This window comes from Pangasianodon hypophthalmus, chromosome 3 (genome assembly GCF_027358585.1).
Source record: "Pangasianodon hypophthalmus isolate fPanHyp1 chromosome 3, fPanHyp1.pri, whole genome shotgun sequence".
Classification (NCBI taxonomy): domain Eukaryota; kingdom Metazoa; phylum Chordata; class Actinopteri; order Siluriformes; family Pangasiidae; genus Pangasianodon; species Pangasianodon hypophthalmus.
Genome location: NC_069712.1, coordinates 517564 through 538351, shown reverse-complemented (window position 1 = coordinate 538351; position 20788 = coordinate 517564). Strand labels below are relative to the sequence as shown.

General features: G+C 41.0%; 1 protein-coding gene across 1 annotated transcript; it reads right to left on the bottom strand.

Annotated features, from left to right (window-relative positions):
- Positions 1 to 15823: 15823 nt before the first annotated feature.
- On the bottom strand, positions 15824 to 20517 carry LOC117596915 (uncharacterized). Its single transcript, XM_034303149.2, has 6 exons — positions 20416 to 20517; positions 20042 to 20220; positions 19799 to 19920; positions 19633 to 19694; positions 16327 to 16606; positions 15824 to 16095 (listed from the first exon to the last, which is right to left on the bottom strand). The coding sequence occupies exons 1-6, from the start codon at positions 20493 to 20495 to the stop codon at positions 16000 to 16002; spliced, it is 819 nt and encodes a 272-aa protein (XP_034159040.2). The 5' UTR covers positions 20496 to 20517; the 3' UTR covers positions 15824 to 15999.
- Positions 20518 to 20788: the final 271 nt, after the last annotated feature.

The window sequence follows — 20788 nt, the reverse complement described above, 5'->3', positions numbered from 1 at the left end:
CACTCCAGATTTTACACCTGCCATCCTGTTAGGTGAGATTTGAGATTATCTGCAGCAGCAAAATAACTACTTATAAACAAATAGATGACATTTGTGATCCAGCTGTCAAAAAATTTTTGGGGACACGTGTTCAAGACAACTTAGTCACATGCACCATTGCCACTACTCACACAATGAAATCAACACTAATAATCATTAATATCCATTAATGTTCATGCACTGTTATTACTATTCAGAATATACTGAAACACTAATAATGTGTTCACAAAGTGAAATTTGTCCTGTGTTTTTCAAGCCACTGATATGGACATGGAGTGTGCTGTAGACTGTATCATATCACTATGAGAGGAACTTTAAATTAAATATTAAATTAAATATTAAATATTTTATAATTTTCCAGGTTGAAAATAAAAATAAGAAAAAGAAATCACACTCTGTCCAAAAGACTGATATTTTGGTGTAACAAATCCCAACGTTGTTACACGTGTAACAGAGTTAGGATTTTAATTCTTCTTTTTTTTTTTTAATTAATGTGAATTCTTCTGAAATCAGCAGCAGTTAATTTTATTCTGTAGTAGTGCCCTCATGTGGTTTTTGTGGGGACTGCAGACAGGTAAAATGTTTAGACGGAGGATGACGCAACACAGCAGTTGCAAAGAGTAGTACACGCTGTGGGTATGTATATTCGTGCCCCGTCTTGATTTGGTGATATTTGTTTAATTATACTGCAAATTAAGTCGGGTTTTTAAGTATTTTAGTTTTGTGATTTAGTTTAGCTAATCTTTTGACCATTTAACTCGAGAATTAACGTATATTTTATAACTTATATGACCTTTTATTGGATAGCACGCTCGTTAGAAAGGCCTCAGGGTTGTTAATTTTATTTTATATTTTATATTATTTAGATAATCTCTGTCTGCAGCGGAATATATCCACTCAGGGGATGATTTATTTTCTTTACCAAGTATGTCCTTTTCTGTATGGTTGTGTGTGTTATTACGATAGTTACGTTTCATGCAAAGTGTATTCACATGTTGTGATGCTAATGTTGGATTATATGTACTTCATGTTAGTACTCTGTTATTAGGCAACACAGTAGTTGCAAAGAGTAGTGCACGCTGTGGATAATCTCTGTCTGCAGCGGAATATATCCACTCAGAGGATGATTTATTTTCTTTACCAGTAAACAGAGTTACATCAACAACCAGTTGTGTCCGTGTATTCATTGGGGGATCACGAGTTCGGCCAGAGATTGAGTCTGGCATGCAGTCAGTGTCAAGAAGGAAGACCAAGTCCGTGACACATGTTCAGCAAGAGTTTTATATAATTCCTACTTAAGGAACAACTGTATTAAAATGTATTAACTGTATTAAAATGAGGGAACGATGGGGAAGACATAAGCGGTGTGCGAGGAAGCGGAAGTATGGCAAGAGGGCGGGGGTTGGGGCTAGGCTAAAAACAAACCCTGGCTGGCTGGCTCTCCTGTCCATCCTGCTCTCCAATGTCTGTTCCCTGGACAATAAATTGGACTATATCTGACTCCAGCAAACTACGCAGACTGCTGCATCTTTGTTTTGATGGAAACTGTGTCTAATCACGACTGATGTGAGGAAAATTCTACAAAAAGGCTGCTGGACCAGACAACATTCCTGGCAGAGTGCTCAGAGGATGTGCAGACAAGTTGGTGGAAGTTTTCACGGACATCTTCAACATCTCCCTGAGCAGCGCCATCATTCCAACGTGCTTCAAGGCCACCACCATCGTCCCCATGTCTAAGAAGTATCCAGTGTCCTGCCTCAATGACTACCGTCCCGTTGCACTTACATCATCATGACGTGCTTTGAGAGGCTCGTCATGAGGCACATCAGGACCCTGCTGCCCCCCTCACTGGACCCCTTGCAATTCGTTTATAATCCCAACCGCTCAACAGATGATCATCAGCACCGTCCATCTGGGCCTCACCCACCTGGACAAAAAGGACATGTATGTTTGAATGCTGTTCATAGACTTCAGTTCAGCATTCAACACAATCATTCCTCAGTAAGTGATTGGAAAGCTGAACCTGCTGGGCCTGAACACCTCCCTCTGTAACTGGATCCTGGACTTCCTGACTGGGAGACCTCAGTCCGGATCGGGAACAGCATCTCCAGCAAAACCACACTGAGCACTGGGGCCCCCCGGGGCTGTGTGCTCAGTCCATTGCTGTTCACTCTGCTGACTCATGACTGTGTAGCAACGCACAGCTCGAATCACATCATCAAGTTTGCTGATGAAATGACTGTGGTGGGTCTCATCAGCAAGATCGATGAGTCAGCATACAGAGAGGACTGGTGCAGAGCCAACAACCTGTCTCTGAACATGGACAAAACTAAAGAGATGGCTGTTGACTTCAGGAGAGCACAGAGCTACCACTTTCTGCTGAACATCGACAGCTCCTCAGTGAAGATCATCAACAGCACCAAATTCCTTGGTGTACACCTGGCGGAGAACCTCACCTGGTCGTTCAACACCAGCTCCATAACCAAGAAAGCTCAGCAGTGTCTCTACTTTCTGCGAAGGCTGAGGAAAGCCCATCTCCCACACCCCATCCTCACCATTTCCTACAGGGGACTATCAAGAGCATCTTGAGCAGCTGCATCACTGCCTGTTTTGGAAATTTCACCATCTTGGATCGCAAAAGCCTGCAGCGGATAGTGAGGACAGCTGAGAAGATCATCTGGGTCTCTCTTCCCTCTGTCACAAACATTTACACCGCACACTGCATCCGCAAAGCCACCAGCATTGTGGATGACTCCACGCACCCCTCACGCACACTCTTCACCCTCCTGCCATCTCCAACATCTGAACTGTACATTAACAATTAACGTTTAGTGCATTTATGAGTTTATAGTCCTTAATACATTTGAGAAAAAACTGTCCTGAAAGCGAGTGGTCCTTGTTCTTAAGGATCATCAAACAGGTGGTGGCCTGGGTGTGACGTGTCCTTGATGATGTTTTTGGCCCTAGTGAGATAGCGGGAGCAGGCAATGTCTTCCAGGGAGGGTAGTGAGCGGCCAGTGATTTTTTGGGCTGTATTGATTATTCTTTGGAGGGCTCTCTTGTCTGCTGCAGTGCAACTGGAGTACCACACCGAAATGCTGTATACTAGCATGCTTTCGATGGTGGAGCGGTAAAAGGCCACCAGCAGCTTGCACTCCAAGTTGTTTTTCTTGAGCACTCTGAGGAAATGTAGCCATTGCTGTGCCTTTTTGATGATTGCTAAGGTGTTAGCAGACCAAGAGAGGTCATCAGATATATGGACTCCCAGGAATTTAAAGGTGTGGACCCTTTCCACACATTCCCCATTGACGTAGCGTGGGGCTGGGTCAGCGCTGCACCTCCTGAAGTACAGAATGAGCTCTTTTGTTTTTGAGGTGTTTAGAGTCAGGTTGTAATGTCTTGTGCTGTTTGCACACGTTTGCACTAACCAGTAACTAGACCAATAGCAAATCTCCCCTTTATATCTAAGATCCTAGAAAAGGTTGTAGCACAACAGCTAATACTTGCATAGGAATGACATTCATGGCATTCATGAGTCAGGATTTAGGCCTCAACATAGCACAGAGACAGCACTGGTTAAAGTGGTAAATGACATACTACTGGCCTTTGATCAGGGTTGTGTCTTCTGTTCCGTTCTTGACTTTAGTGCAGCTTTTGATACCATTGATCATGCTATTCTCCTCGATAGACTAGAAAATGTTGTAGGCTTTAAGGTAATGGCCCTCTTCTTGCTCAGGTCTTATTTGACTGATCATTATCAGTTTGTAGATGTAAATGGTGACTTCTCTACACATAGTAAGGTAAAGTTTGGTGTTCCACGACGCTCTGCTCTAGGCCCATTGCTCTTTTATCTATAGGTTAACCAGCTGTCTCTGTGCTATGATGAGGCCTAAATCCTGACTTATACATTTCAAGAATGTTATTCCTATGTAGGTACGAGCATAACTGCTGTGCTAAAATTCAATTCAATTTTATTTGTATAGCAGTTTTATCAATGGACATTGTCACAAAGCACCTTTACAGAAATAAATACATTCAAAATAAATGGAATCAAAATAGATTGTAAATGTGTGAATTTATCTCTAATGAGCGAGCCAGAGCCGCTGGTGGTGAGGAAAAACTCCATGAGATGATATGAGGAAAAAACCTTGAGAGGAACCAGACTCAAAAGGGAACCCATCCTATTCTGGGTGACACCGGATAGTGCGATTATAAATTATTCCCTTCTATTAATTTGTACTACATGGACAAATGGTGCAATTGTGCAACCAGTAAATTCATCATAGTTTTCACATGAAGTCTGGTTTGTTGAACCTCTCCACTGTCCACTGATGGAGACCTGAGTGCAAAACTGCTCCATTGCAGCCCCAAAGCCACCACAGTACAGCTCCCCACATGTGATCCCCAAGCCATCTCCATGGCCCCCAAGTGGCACCATCACCAGCAATCCCAATGATCTTCAGGCTGTCCATGTGGGGCCACCCCCAGCAGTACTGTGTACTAGTACTAGTACTGTGGCAACAGACGGTGATCCAATCGTGGTTGATAAATCTGGGATATTACTGATAAAACTCTGTGCAGTTGCTGACTTGAATGTACCTTTAACACGGAAGCATGTCAAGGTGCATATATTATGATTAAGACGCATTTTAAATGAGATGAGATAATGATCTGAGATAGCTTCAGACTGCAGAAATGTGACTATATTTTCTATATTTTATTGGAATGTTAGGATTAAATAAAGAACGTGGCCACCTAATGGGTCCTAATACCTTCTGATTAACCCCTACTGAATCAAGAATGGACACAACCTCTGTTTTTAGAGGGTCTTCTGGATTATCAAATGAATATTAAAGTCTCCAACAATTAATGCTTTTTCTAAAGAAACAACCAGGTTAGAGATGAAAGGAATTCAGAATATGGCCCTGGGGGTCCGTAAATAATAATTAGCAGAATCGTCTGGATAGACTTATTTTTAGTGGCCACGTATGTTATGCTGGTATGAAGAACTTCAAATGGATTGAATTTATGACTAGGTTTTTGTGTGATGCCTAGATTATCATTATAAATAGCTGCGATGCCTCCTCCTCTGCCAGTTAGATGGGGCTGAAGTATATAACTGTATCCAGTTATATTGTAACAGCTCATAGTGCTGTTACTGTGGATTTATAGTAGGTTGCAGTTCTACTACAGCCCTCTAGGGGCTCCGAGCTGCTCTCCTCCTCTAACTTAACTACAGGTGTAGTAGTAGAGTGAGAGTATTGTTTGGTTAGGAGGAAGCATGGCCTTCTTCTCATGCTACCTGCAATGCTGAAGAGTCCAGATTGAGAAACGTTTGTGTTTCAAGCTCAATCAATAAGGACTCTTTTATATTGGTAGTTTTACTAATGATATGCTCATTGTGTGAATACAGGAAGCATTCCTATGCTAAGACTTCTAGTTCACACCCTATCACTCAAGACTAAAATGTTTGCCTGGAAGCACATGGTGGATGGTGGTTCGTTTGGACAACCATTGGATTCTCATTGACCTTTGTATCTTCATCATCATCATCATCATCAACAATAAGTATAATAGACATTCATCAAAAGACAGTCGTGTCTCACATTGGACAAGGTGCAGGTTTATCTGTCCATAATTCGCATCTTTTGCTATGTTGTTTGCTTTGATGCCAACTGGGTCCATTTATACAAGTTTTGAGCCTGCTGATTTCTTTTGTTTGTTTTTTTATCATTTGCCCTTATTATTCATGCCATTTTCTACTTTTCAATAATAATTTTGTAATCCTCCATCTGTGTGTTTATTTGGATTTTGTGCAGACAGTATATTTCCTTAAAGCTTCTATCTTGATTCAATATTATTTAAGGTACATATATTAAAGAGTGGTTGGTGGTCCCCTCCCTCAAAATATTTTGTAGCGGCTTCTTCTTTGAAAGAGAGGGGGGATGGTTACAATATACATCTATAAACGACTATATCATTTAATGCTACATACTCCTTTGTTTTATTCCACGTTTCTGTTAAACACAGTACATTAAACTCCTGATCAGTAATAGTTTCATTAACAATAAGCACTTTAGACATAAGAGATCTAATATTTAGCAGTCCTAGCTTCAGATCAAAGGTGCTTTTTGTTTAGCTCAGGGAACAGACACCGTCTCAATATGTTGGAACCTGAGCGACGACTCAGTGCAGCTAGCAGACGGTCGGTTTAGCCTGCTTGTCTGCTCCCTGGCCTTGGCTCTGGATTGCCACTGATTAACTAGGCCTGTTCTGAGACTATATGCTATGCTACAAGAAATGAGAGCAGCACCTTCCCAAGTGGGATGGATACCGTCCTGCCCTAACAGGCCAGCCTTGCCCACAGTATAGTTTAAACACCAATGCAGGCAAGAAACTCCTGGCGAACGATTCTAAACAGTTCCTCTACTTCACAGGAACTTTGTCAAGTGAAACCACTCCAAGTGAAGGAAGACATGATCCCAACTTCACTTCTCACAGGTGTCTTAAATCAGTCCCAATGGTGTAGGCCTATGCCTTGAATCAGGCCTACAAGGACTACAAAACTACTCCAATTATCTGTAAAGCCCAGATTGTTTTTGGAGCACCACCTGGACATCCAGCAGTTCAGCGACCATAAGGTGCTGTAAGCTACATCGCCATGCTGCATTCTGATGGGGCCAGAGCATACTACTGCATCAAACATCACCTTCGCTAATTGATACACCTCTACAATATTACTCTTAGTAATCTCTGACTGAGGAAGGCATATATCATTAGCTCTTACATGAATAACTATCTTTAAAAACCTATTCTTGCCCTAAGCTTACCTGCTATGTCTGGCACCCTGGCTCCTGGTATACACCTTACTAGTGCTGCAAACCTTTTAGACACGTGAAGCGGAGAGGAGTGGTTCTCCAGTGGGCAAGCCTTAGCGTTACCTTTGGCTTTACAATCATGCCGCTGAGTCGTCACCCATTCGCCCCGCTGTGAGGGCTCTAATGCAGGAGTAGGGGGATTGCTAACTCCATCTAACGCATCCAGACTTTCTCTGTCAGAGAGTTAATATACTATTAGCACAAATAAAGCTATTACTAACGACTGAGGAAGAATGACTAAACATCCCGCACTCAATGCACCAAACAAGCTGAATGTTTGCCATGTTATTTAACATACCTTAGTCGAAGATTTGTTTATATTATTTTAAACATTGTGGATGGCCTCTGCTCACTGTCTTTAGACAAAAAACAAAAGCCTTCTTCGAAAAAATGAAAAAACGGCACACAAGCCTAAATAACAAGAGGCGGTATACTTCTGATTACCAACATAAATGTGAAACTACAGAATATAATTCAATTAAATTTTATTTGTATAGTGTTTTTAACAATGGACACAAAGCAGCTTTACTGGAATAAATACATTCAAGATATAAATTTTAAATGTATGACGTGATGGTGGCAAGGAAAAACTCCCTGAGGTGATATGAGGAAGAAACATTAAGAGGAACCAGACTCAAATATGAACCCATCCTCAGCTGGGTGTCACCGGATAGTGCGATTATAAATAAATCCCTTCTATAACTGTGTACTACATGGTCAAATAGTGCAATTGTGTAACCATGAAATTCATTACAGATTCCACATGAAGTCTGTTTGTTGAACTTAGCCCCTGTTCACTAATGGAGACTTGAGTGCAAAACTGTTCATGGCAATTGCAGTCCTAAGCAATCATAGCATAACGGTTCATATGAATTGTGGTCTAAAGTCATCTGTATGGTTTTTGAGTGGTACCATCCTCAGTAATCCCAGAGATCTTCAGGCTGTCCATGTGGGGCCATCCTCAGCAGCAGCAAGTGACTTGCATCAGGATGGATCAGACAGGTCTGGAGAGCAGAAGGGGTCAACATCACTTGCATCTCAGGAGTAGCATGTGTAGCTCAGAGAGAGAGGGAGAGACAGAGAGAGAGGGAGAGATTATTAGGTATGCTTATTGTCCCATAAAGGACAATGTACTTTGCGTGCAGAGTGCACATATATGAAAGTATATGAGTATAATGAAGGATTAACTAATGATAATAAAGAAATAATGAATAGATAAATTATTAACATATTAATAAAGATATGAAATTAAATCATTTACCAAACTATTGGATATTTGTGCATATCCCCATGCACACACCTCACCTTCACGTGTCATGCTCTATCCAATGCCTCACCTTGAAGCATTGGTGAATTGAAGTTTGATTATAGCCCAAATCCACCAATGCGTGGTATATACCCCTAGAAAATTCACAGGTATATAGTATGTCCCAGCTTGCTTGGGGGAAGCCTGCGGCATGTCAGGGACCTGGACCAATGCCATGTGATGGAGGTGAATGGCATTAAAAATTCTCAGGCTTGCCGTAATGCCCAGGCCTGCCCACACCTCCCGCACCCATGGCCATGTAGATGCTGATATATATAATTTTTATTTGCTTGAAATTGTCTCATTCTAATGGCAGATAATTTTGCATATTTCAAGGATTTATTTTTTTTCATTCTTAACCCATTATTAATCCAAAATTTCTTAAGTTGTATTATGTTTTGGTCATTTTAAAGATTATGTATACTTTATACATAAACATGGGTATATTACAATAGTCAAAGACTTGAAATCTGACATGAGCAGCACTTGTTGAAAAAATAGCTGAGAAATGTAAGAAGGTGGTCAAGCTGGAAAGGTAGGGAGCGCAGTACTGGAACAGCAACATATGCAGATTGTAGTTAGGAAGAGTAATAGCTGTTTAATGGAGGCTGGAAGGACATGCTGTGTGAGTATGTCAAACAGAGAACTTGGGAAGTGCTGACAACTGGAAAGCTCTGCCTGATTTTTTTAGGTAAGCATGAAAACATTTAGTATAGACAGAAGTGTTTTCCAATATAAGGAAGGAAGCTTTGTTCTGTGCTTGGTTTGTGTGAAAAGAAAGAACACCAAACTGACACCAGCACACTGCAGACCACTGAAATCATTTCTCCTGAATGAGGGACTTACTGGACTTACTTTTATACTCCTTTTTGGCATCGTGATCATGGCAGTCCTGTTGTTTGAGGAGTTGCTGTTTGGCTCCATGCTCCATTAGATCTGGGATTTATCTGGCAAACTGACAACAGTCAATGCTCAACAGCTTTTTACCGAAACTTACTCAACCACTTCACTATGATTTCATACACAGCCCTTCAACTGCGAGACTATGAGAGCGCACAGCTGCCATAACTAAAGAATCATTTTTTCACTTTAAGGAAGAAATAGGCCCCACTACATTCACAGAGGATTTGACTATTATGACCTGTATGGCGAAGCACACATCCCAGTCCCCCTGTGTTGATTATGGCACTGCTTAACATTCACAAATAAATCATGTCTTATCCATGACTACATATTCAGCAAAGGAGCTGACTTTATGTACCTAAAAGAAACTTCATCAGCAAAGGTTTTACTCAGCACTAAATGAATCCTGTCCACTAGGCTATAGGTACACTGAGAAAGCTCGTAGTCTTTTGAATGTCTTGAACTCAGAAGCAAACCTCCTATCCCATTAAGACTACAATTTATTTATCGTCCACCAAAATATTAGATATCCTTCAGAAATCTAAAAAACATCAACCTGGAAATTATAGCATCTGATCTTCAATCTGTTTCCACTCCAAGCTTCACATCAGTTGATAACTTGGTGCAACATTACAATAACCCACTCCATGATATCCTTGATCTCCATGCCCCCGTGAGACCTCAAATGGTCAGGTTTTCTTGTTCAGCCCCCTGGTTCATTACCAAGCTGAGAAAGATGAAAGCAGCTGGTCGTGTTCTTGAGTGACATGCTAGACATTCTCACACTGTCCACAAATTAAAAAAAAGGAGCACCAAAAGATGTGGTCAAAGTCTCTCCAAGAAGCACATTTTCAGTTTTATTCTACAATTTTCAATAATAATTCAGGGAATCCAAAGCAATTATTGTCCAATATTAATCATATTCTGAAACCACAAGCAGCACAGAAAATGAAAACCATGGTGGAGCAGTGTAATAATCCTAGGGACGTTTTTACTACTAAAGTGAACAACATTTGCTCACAGTTAAAGAAAAACTGTCTACCAGTACATACTATTGTTGACACTCCACAGGGTTGCATGCCTCTCCATTCTTTTGATGAGCTTACACAGGGTGAAACCGAACATATCATCTGAAGCATGAAGTCATCCACCTCTGCCCTGGATCCTTTTCTTACAGCAATATCGAAATAGTTTATCCCCATTCTAAGTCCCCTCATCACTCAAATTGTGAACAACTTTCTACAATCAGGCTTGGTTCCATTACTGCTTAAAACTGCTATCATCAGGCTTCTTCTCAAGAAGGACATATTAGATCTAGAAATTTTGCCCAACTACAAATCTCCCTTTTCTGTCTAAATTGCTGGAGAAAGCTGTTGCCACTTAGCTGCAGGATCATCTCAAGCTGAATGACCTGTATGAAAAGTCAGGCTCTGCTCATAAATGACCTGCTGATGGCAGCTGATGGTGATTCACCTTTCATCCTTGTTTTACTGGACATTTCTTCAACCTTTCACAAAGTCGCTTACAAAATCCTCATTGAGCACCTCCAGAATATGTCCGGGCTCTCCCAGTTGGCCCTGAGATGGTTGCTGTCCTATTTAGAAGGAAGGCCTGAGTGTGTTTCCTTATGTGACTGAGATTCTTATCTACACATATACTCATCATCTCCTCTCCTCTGGTGTGCCACAAGGATCAGTTCTTGGGCCCATCCTCTTCTCTATGTATATGTTCCCAGACATGTCATGAGAGTCCTTACTAGAACCAGAAGATATGACCACATCACCCCTATATTATCCACACTGCATTGGCTCCCAATCAAATTTCGTATTGATTATAAAATACTACTATTGACCTATAAAGCACTAAATGGTCTCGCGCCACAGTACCTGAGCGAACTTTTGGTCTTTTATGATCCGTCACGCCTACTCAGATCAAAAGATGCAGGCTATTTGTTGGTACCTCGAATAATGCGGGCTACAGCTGGGGGTAGAGCTTTCTCATACAAAGCCCCACAGTTATGGAACAGCCTTCCACTTAGTGTTCGGGGCTCAGACACAGTCTCAGTGTTTAAGTCTAGGCTGAAAACATATTTGTTTAGTCAAGCCTTTTGTGAATAGTTTTCTTAGGTACAGGGGCAGGTCTGGAGGGTTTCACAGGCATAGAGTGTTGTGGTGAAATGGGATGTTTGGATGCTGTCGCCCCCCCACTCTCACACGTTCACTCAGGTTTGTCGACGGTGGAGTGGCTGGCTGCCTTATGTCCCAGGGTGCCCTCATGTCTGTGTTAGCTTCTGGCTCTCCCTTTCAGTTATGCTGTCATAGCTAGTCTTGCCGGAGTCCCTGCTTGCACTCTGCATGCAAAGTACATCGTGCTTAACCATTAGAGGACAAAAGCTCACCTAACAATCTCTTCCTTTCTCTCCATCTCTCTCTCTCCCTCACTCTCTGTCGAGCTACACATGCTACTTCTGAGATGCCAGTGATGCCAGTGATCCTGACCCCTTCTGCTCCTCCTCGCTGCCTGACCCATCCTGATGCCCTACTTCTGGTTGGAGTTCTCATCGGTTGAGTTCGCTCGCTGCTGCTGGGGGTGGCCCCATATGGACTGCCTGAAGAACTGTTTGGATTGCTGGGGATGGTGCCACCTGGGGGCTGTGGAGATGGCTTGGGGATCACATATGGGGAGCTGTACTGTAATGGCTTGGGACTGCGATTGCTGTAGTGGCTTTGGGGCTGCAGTTGCCACGAGCAGCTTCGTACTCAGGACTCCATCAGTGGACAGTGGATAGATTTTAACCAGCCGGACCTCTTGCAAATACTGTGATGAATTTATTGGTTGCACAATTGCACTATTTGTCCATATAGTACACAATAGAAGGGATTTATTTATAATTGCACTATCCGTTGCACCCAGATGAGGATGGGTTCCCTTTTGAGCCTGGTTCCTCTCAAGGTTTCTTCCTCATATCATCTCGGGGAGTTTTTCCTTGCCACCGTCGCCACTGGCTTGCTCATTAGGGATAAATTCACAGTGATAAATTTAAATATTTACAATATATTTTTGTGAATCCATTTATTTCTGTAAAGCTGCTTTGTGACAATGTCCATTGTTAAAAGCGCTATACAAATAAAATTGAATTGAATTGAATTGAATGATCAAACATTATCATTTCATTTCACTGCTATGCTGATGACACCCAATTGTTCACAAAAACTGGTCCAACCCCCACTGCAACCACTAAAGTACTAATCTCCTTCCTTGATGATATAAAGAACTGTATGGAAAACAACTTTCTCTTCTTTAATAGCTCCAAAACAGAGGCTATTTTTGGCACCCCTCAGCACTTGCAGCAGTCTCGCATTACACATATAAACTTCTCTGGCCAAAATATACCTCTCTCTGCATTAGTCTGCAATCTGGGTATAAGGTTTGACTCCCTTTTAACCTTCAATGCCCGTATCAAATATCCGTGCAAAACTTTTTACTTCCACCTCAAAAATAACTCCAAAATCCATCCCATCATAAATCAGCTGGATGCAGACAAACTTGTCTGTTGGATTACTGTAATGCAATATTCAATGGGATCCCTGCTAAGAGCCTCCATAAAATTCAGTGCATCCAAAATAGCACTGCCAGGATCCTAATAAGGGTTTGAAAACATGTCCACATCACTCCCATTCTCTGCACTCTTCATTGGTTGCCAATTTACTATAGGATGCAATATAAACTCCTCCTCTTGACCCATCACTGTGTCCAAGGATAAGGTCCAGCCTATCTTAAAGAACTGTTTACACCATGACCCCAACCCACAACCTGCAATCCAACAATGGCTTCCTACTTTGTACCCCTAGGACCAGACTTTGCACAATGGGGCGATCGGGCCTTCTATTCTGCAGCACCTCCCCTGTGGACCATCTCTCCCAGATTACCTGTGGGCATCACACAAATTAGAAAACATTTCTTTTTACAGTGGCATGTCATTTATTATTTTTATGAGTTGTTAATTTGCATTGCTCTCTGGCTTACAGTATCTTTTACCTTTTTATGCAAGTTTTATAGTCTCGCCTGTACTATCTTTTACCTTTGATCACTTTGGGATTTGCCTCAATTGAAATGTGCAGTATAAATTAAAATAATAATAATAATAATAATTACTTCTTCTTTCAGTTCTGGATCATAAAGCTTCAGCCCAGCCATCCTAATAGGCATGTGGTTATATCCTCTGGTAGAAGTGTGTTAACTCCTGCTCATTGCTGTTGTAGCCAGGCTTGTTTGCTGTTACCTCACTATGACCAGGGCCTAGAACCAGTGAATTTAGGGGAATATTCTTGGGAGCCTCTTTACTATAAATCCAGTAAATTAATTAAGTGAGGCACAGAATTGGACTGAGTTTGAATTTAATGAGATAATAGATAGGGTTTATGAAAAAGCATGTTCACAAGGAAAAAAAAAGTTTCTTCTAAAGAATTTCCCATGGGCAGAGCATGGACACTTGGGGTCCCTGGAGGACTAGTGGTTAGGCCTCTGCACTCTCACCGCCATGGCCTGGCTTCGATTCCCAGCCAGGAAACCAACCCAGACACTGGGGTTGCACAAGACAGTGCACTCCCAGTGCCGGTCCCAATCCCAGATAAAATTGGGAAGGGTTGCCTCAGGAAGGGTGTAAAAATGGTGTAGAAACTGTGTCAAATCAAATATGTGGACAAATGATCTACTGTGGCTACCCCTAATGGGAGCAGCTGAAAGAACAACAACAGAGCATGGACACTTGATGGGTGTAAAAAGGGTTTAGAGCATGCTATCAAGCATGACTCTAATGAAGAATACCTTTATATCATTAGAATGTACTGGGAAAATAAGTCATTAGAAAATGTGGTCACAGATTTTTTGTGAGCAGTTTGAGAGAACTTTTCTCCACCATTCTATCATTGGAAATTACATTATTGATAACACTGAATATTCTGAGGTAGGGCCTTACTTTATGCAGCTGGTTGATTCATTAAGGCCAGATCTCCATTGGGCACTAGAAACTACAGTGCCAAAGTGGCAAAAGGCCAAATGGTAAAAGCTGGAACTTTACCATCTTGATACTGATTTACAACACCCTACTCCAGCTATTGCTGCTATACATGTGCAGACAGGAGACAGCTCAAAAACCGGTCCCAATCACCCAGAAGAGAGCTCAGTGGATGAGATATCTGAACCACAGGTATTATTAGTTTCGAAAGCTGTTTGTGGAGCAGTCACTGGCAATCAACCAATTGCTTTAAACTAATTTGTTGCTGTGTTTGTCTCTATCTTTATCAGAAAAGAGTTGTACAGCCTTCTCTCAGGCAGAGCACAAATCTTTCACTTTCTTTGCACATAAAGACTGTGGATTCATGACATCATGCCTGAGATTATGGTGCCTTATAATGCTCTGTAGCTTATCACTCTGCTAAGCTAGATACTGTGACGTGGTGAAGGACCTTTTTGTGAGCAGTACAAGCTAATTATCATGCTATTTTGGCTTTTGCGCCCCAAGGCTTGGAGCATTCTGGTACAGTCTAATGCCCACATTCATTGTCTGTGATACTGCAGTTATCTCCAAATATGTGAGAATAACTCCAAATTGGCAGGCTTAGCTCTAAATGGGCTGATAGCATGTCTCGGTATTGGCTGATTCTAAGGGCTATCTTCCCTAACCTTAATCTTTCCCATATGTTGCCCATTTTACGTTAGACTCTGCTTTTTGCCATTGAGCAGAGTCATCTAATCAGAAGTGCAAAACAGCAAGTAGTATAAATTAAGTAGACACAACAGTACAACTGAATATAAGGTGCAGTTAGGAGTATGTCCAAAATGTTTAAAGTTATTCCATGTAGAGAAATAGGGATGTGGCTTAACAGTTAAGGCCATGATTCTGGGTGACTGATGGTCAGGGATCAGAATGCTGGGGGTTCAAACCCCAACACTGCCAAGCTGCTACTGTTGGGCCCTTGAGTAAGGTCTCTAACCCTCTCTGCTCCAGGGGTGCTGTATCATGGCTGACTCCAACATCCTAGCAAGCTAGAACATGCAAAGAATATGTATGCTGTAATGTATATGTGTCTCTGTTCTAGGGCTGTGCAGTATGTACAAACAGTGGTGTAAGTTGATCCAAGTGCAAACCACATCACAGACTTGGAGGAATACACAGCAAGTGCATAGATGATGTGTCTTGCTTCAGGATCATCACCGCACCATGGTGTGGACCATCATCCAAACCGTGGATGACTGGTGACGTGCGCTCACTACTAAAAAGCTGAGAGGCTACCTTCAGATCTGATGACAAGGCAGCCCTTCACACGGCAAGGGTCAGTCTGTCCCGGGCTATCAAAGAGGCAAAGTGCAACTATGCACTTGTTGTATGTGGCAAGGTATCCAGTCCATCATGGACTAAAAAGCTTCATCATGTGAAAGTGATGATGATCATGCCTCACTCCCAGACACACTGAACAATTTCTGTGCACCGACCAAGTACTCTGTCTGTATGCAGTGGATGTCAGGAAAACTCTGCCCCAAGTTAACAAATGGAAAGCTGTTGGTCCTGACAACTGGCCAGGTGCTCAGAGAGTATGCTGATTACAGACATCTTCAACATCTCCCTTAGCCAAGCAGTTGTCACTGTGAGCTTTCAGAGGACCATACGTAACAAATCAAAGTAGAATAATACCCATTTAGAAACATAATTTGATAAGCTTTATTATACATTTGAAGGTTGAAGGTATGAAGGTTAAATAAAATAAAATAAAATAAAATAGACAAATAAATAGAAAAAAGAAACTATATGTTAAAATAGATTCCAATGTTTACAAGTCATGTTTTTGTTGTTATTTTACACTCAATCTGTTTTTAAAAGAGTCCATTTCGTGTTGTGTATTGAACATTGTAGGACCGTCTTCTGTTGTAGCGCCTCCTTAAACCAGCACAGCAGCCACACAGCAGACACTGAGAGAAATAGAGAGAAAGTTAAAAAAAGAGAGACAAGGAGGAATACAGGAGAGATTCTGATTAGCTATTCTTGTTCCTGTAATTGTTAAAGTTAAATAAATAACTTTAGTCAATGCCTGCAACTGATGCAAATATAGATAAATACAAAAATATATAAAGATTATTTATATTCTTTTCCCAAATAACACACTAAATTTAGAGTTTAGAAGAGATTTAATTGACACTTACGCAGAGCAGAATCCAGCACGGTATGAGAATAATGACTATACTGCAGGGGATAATGATGGCCAGGATCCATGCAGCATTTCCCCCAGAGGTGGTGTTGTGTGCTTGGACTGTGGGCCTCAGGACTACATGGACAGGGGGGGTTGTTTGAGCAGCAGGAGTGGTGAAGTTCAACAGGCCGCTAAAGTTGAGTATTGCAGAAAGAAATCCACTTGGTGTCCACTTGGTTTCACCTTCCACAAAGATGTATTCTGAATCAGCCACTACGACTGTACCATTAAACCTGGAGGAAAAGAAAAATACAAACTGACTGTCCCATTCTAGTTTTAAAAAAGAGTCTGTATTCAGTTCTGAAAAATAAATATATTAACTATGGCGTCCTGTGCCCCATGGCATTCATAGACAAAGTCCTTTGATTGTAAACTATTTAAAAATTACAGCTCTGAACTGTCTGTCACTGATAAAGCACCACTGATCAGTGAATAAATCTCCCATATAAAGCTTAACATGTTCTTTCTCACAGAGTCTTGGAAGCAGAGTGATGAATTTATTCATCTGGCACATTTTGCCCATTCCTGAACGCTACTTGTCTCTTCTCTGATTCTACAAACCCTAATGTACAGTATAAAATTCTTGTTGGGGTTCATGCCTAGACTGCTGTTAAAGTGTTTAAGTGGGTCTGATGGTCTGAGTGGTGTACAGTTGCATAGTTGAAAACCAAATCAAAGAGACACTGCTCTTTAATTCACATTGCCAGCAGGTTCTCCTCTTCCACCTGTTGCATGAACACTGGTGATTCTACTTTACAAAATGTGATTATAGAGACACAGACAACCATAGTCCAAGGTATTACAAATGCCAAGGTGACAACATCAAAGCAAAATTCAAAGTATAGTCATTAATAAAATAGTTATTTATGTCGTTAGTGACGTCTGGGTACATCGATCAGAGATCACCAAGAGTAATTTTATCTCAGTCAGTAATGTGGTCTGATGCCACCCCTGCATGGTGCAGTGACAAAATTTAATGCAGGTTAACATTGCTGAGTTGTATGTTGTGTAATATTATGTAAATGTAAGATATTGTGTAAGTGTTATCTTGCAAACGGGGGCAGGTTTCTTAGGACACTTTTTCTTATTGATCTTGTCTGTGAAAGAGGTGCTGCTCTCCTGTTAAAGTATTTGTTAGTGTATGTCCTCCTTGACTTGCCAGGACCCAAGCAAACATACTAAAGCAACCATTTCCTAGCTGCCTTGAGACATCACATATACCGATCAGCCATAACATTAAAACCACCTGCCTAATATTGTGCTGATCCTCCTTGTGCCACCAAAACAGCTCTGACCCTTTGAGACGTGGACTCCACAAGACCTGGCAAGAAGATGTGTTCTGGTATCTGTCACCAATAAGTTAGCAGCAGATCCTACAAGTCCTGTAAGTTGTGAGTCCTGTAAGTTGCCTCCATGGCTTGGACTTGTTTGTCCAGCACATCCCAAAGATGCTTGATCGGATTGAGATCTGGGGAATATGGAGCCCAAGTCAACACCTTGAACTCTTTGTCATGTTCCTCAAACCGTTCCTGAACAATTTTTGCCGTGTGGCAGGGCGCATTATCCTGCTGAAAGAGGCCACTGCCAATACATTTCTATGAAGGGGTGTACTTAGTCTGCAACAATGTTTAGGTAGTTGGTACATGTAAAAGTAACAGCCACATGAATGCTAGGACCCAATATTTTCCAGCAGAACATTGTCCAGAGCATCACACTACCTCCGCCAGCTTGCCTTCTTCCCATAATGCATCCTGGTGCCATCTTTTCCCCAGGTAAGTGACACACACGCACCCGGCCTTCCACATGATGTAAAAAATAACGTGATTCATCAGACCAAGCCACCTTCTTCCATTGCTCCATGGTCCAGTTCTGATGCTCACGTGCCCATTGTAGGAGCTTTGGGTGGTGGACAGGGTCAGCATGGGCTCTCTGACCGCTCTGCAGCTACGCAGCTCCATACGCAGCAAGCTGCACTGCACTGTGTGTTCTGACACCTTTCTATCAGAGCAGCTTTAACTCTTTCAGCAGTTTGTGCTACAGTAGCTCTTCTGTGGGATCGGACCAGACGGGCCTTCACTCTCCATGCGCATCAGTGAGTCTTGGGAGCCCATGACCCTGTCGCTGGTTCACTGGTTGTCCTTCCTTGGACCACTTTTGGTAGGTACTAACCACTGCATACCGGGAACACCCCACAAGACCTGCTGCTTTGGCTTGCCCATTTTTCCTCCAACACATCAACTTCAAGAACTGACTGTTCACTTGCTGCCCAATATATCCCACCTTTTGACAGGTACCATTGTAACAAGATAATCAACATTATTCACTTCATCTGTCAGTGGTTTTAAGGTTATGGCTGATCCGGGTATGTTCCAACATACACACAGTGTCTGTCACACATAATGACAAAATATAATGGGAAAATTGTTTTAGAGCCATCTACATGTAAGATTCACATAGTTTTGATGTATTTTGTCACTTATAGCATGTATTTGCTGAAACCATGAACTCCCTCAGCCAAGAACCAGAAACCATCTAACATGACTGCTCATATGACATTCCCAAAACCCCAATTTTCATCCAGGCTTTTGATTACATAGACCTTTTCAAAATCACACACAATGCTTTAAATAACCCAGACATTCACCTGATGATTTTGCAGTCTTGCTCCTGCCATTTGAGGGTGATGTTACTAAGCCTTGTTTATACTGTGCCTTATGTTCCCGGGTTTGAGTTTGTTTGCCTAGTTATAGAGTTTGATATAGCTTAGACCAGTCCAGTCCAGATTTATTGTGTTCTACATTTCTGAGTATCGATGATTTACACAATAAATTTACACTTCCATCCAACATGCTTGTACAAAAACCTCTATATTCTCCCACAATATTAACACAGTTCATGTTCAGTTTTTTCACCTGTATTAGTAAACTATTCTGTTGTTTGCTTTCTATCTCTGAAATTCTTGACAATCTGCTCATTCTAAAATTAGACTTGTTCCACCAGTTCTCATAAATGATGAAAGATCTGCTCACATTACTCAATGAAACCTTCCAGTTTAATGTAATGGCTCCAGAACAGACAGATTATCTAAATCAGTACATCAAAGATAACTTTTATTTTCTTCTTTAAAGACAATATCCAAAATGATGATGATAATAATAATAATAATAATAACAATAATAATAATATCCAAAATGACAATTTTGGATAATTTATGTTGTAAAGCAGCACTGGACTTGAGATGCAAAAAGAAGTAACTTACGTGTAGTTTGCTCGTGGGAAGACAAATGGAGTAGCAGGTTTATCATTCAGAATAGTGTTCAGCTAAAAATAGGGGATAAAAAAATATTTGAAATGAATATGGTCAAAGTAAATCTTATTTTACTGTGTAAAGTAATTTTGGGAAGAGAACAATGGCTTACACGTACCAGGCTGTTGATGGTGTTTTGGATTAAATCATATGTTTCATTCCTCAGCTGAATGTCTTTGGAGATGGTCACATCACTGATTTGGAATCCAAAGCTGATAATGTATGAGTTGTTGTCAATTTCTAAAAGGAAGATAATAATAAAAAAATTATATCCAAAAGATTTTTAAGAAAATACATTACATTTAATGTATTTTAATTACAATTTAAGAATAGCTTAATAAAAATAAAAAGAGAGACTCACTCTGATAGGTGACATTCTGTATGCTCACAGGGTCGTTCAGTTTTTGTGTTGTAAGATCTCGTGCTCTTCTGATCTTTGCATCCAGCAGAGCATTTGCAGCTTTGAGAACCTCAGCCTCACTAGGTACTCTGGACAAGTTCTTAAAAACTAGACGAATGTATATCAGGACATTCCCCAATCTGAAGTAGGAGAAAAGATAAGATATAATTAATAAAATGCATCAAGAATAAGAGGGTAAATAACCAATCATAGCCAATGAATGAAAATTGAAAGGTTAGAATAAAATAGCCAAATCTGTTATTAATTATATATGATAGATATATCACACATGGATTAAAAATGCAGACTGGTGAAATTAATATCAGGACACTTACACAGGTGTGCTCTGTGCTTTAAGCTCATTCAGGAAGGCTGCTGGTGTTTTGGTGTCTCCATCTTTGAAATGGTACTTCATGTCACCATTAACCTGGTTTCCTGAACTCCTGTTATCAGTAGAAGAAAGCACAAATGTCACAATACAGTTTATTTTACAATAAGAATTACCAAAAGGTATTTTCAGAAGGGAATATATACTGCTGTGAACTTACGTGAAGAAAGAGCTCTGGGGTTGGAATGATTCTGCACCAGGTTTATTAAGAAGTTTGTTTAGCTGGAGAAAGAAAGATAATTAATCAGTGTTTATGTGCGATATGAGTACATTCTGTAGTATTTGTGCAATGTCTTTTCTGTTACAAGTAAAATGGTTTT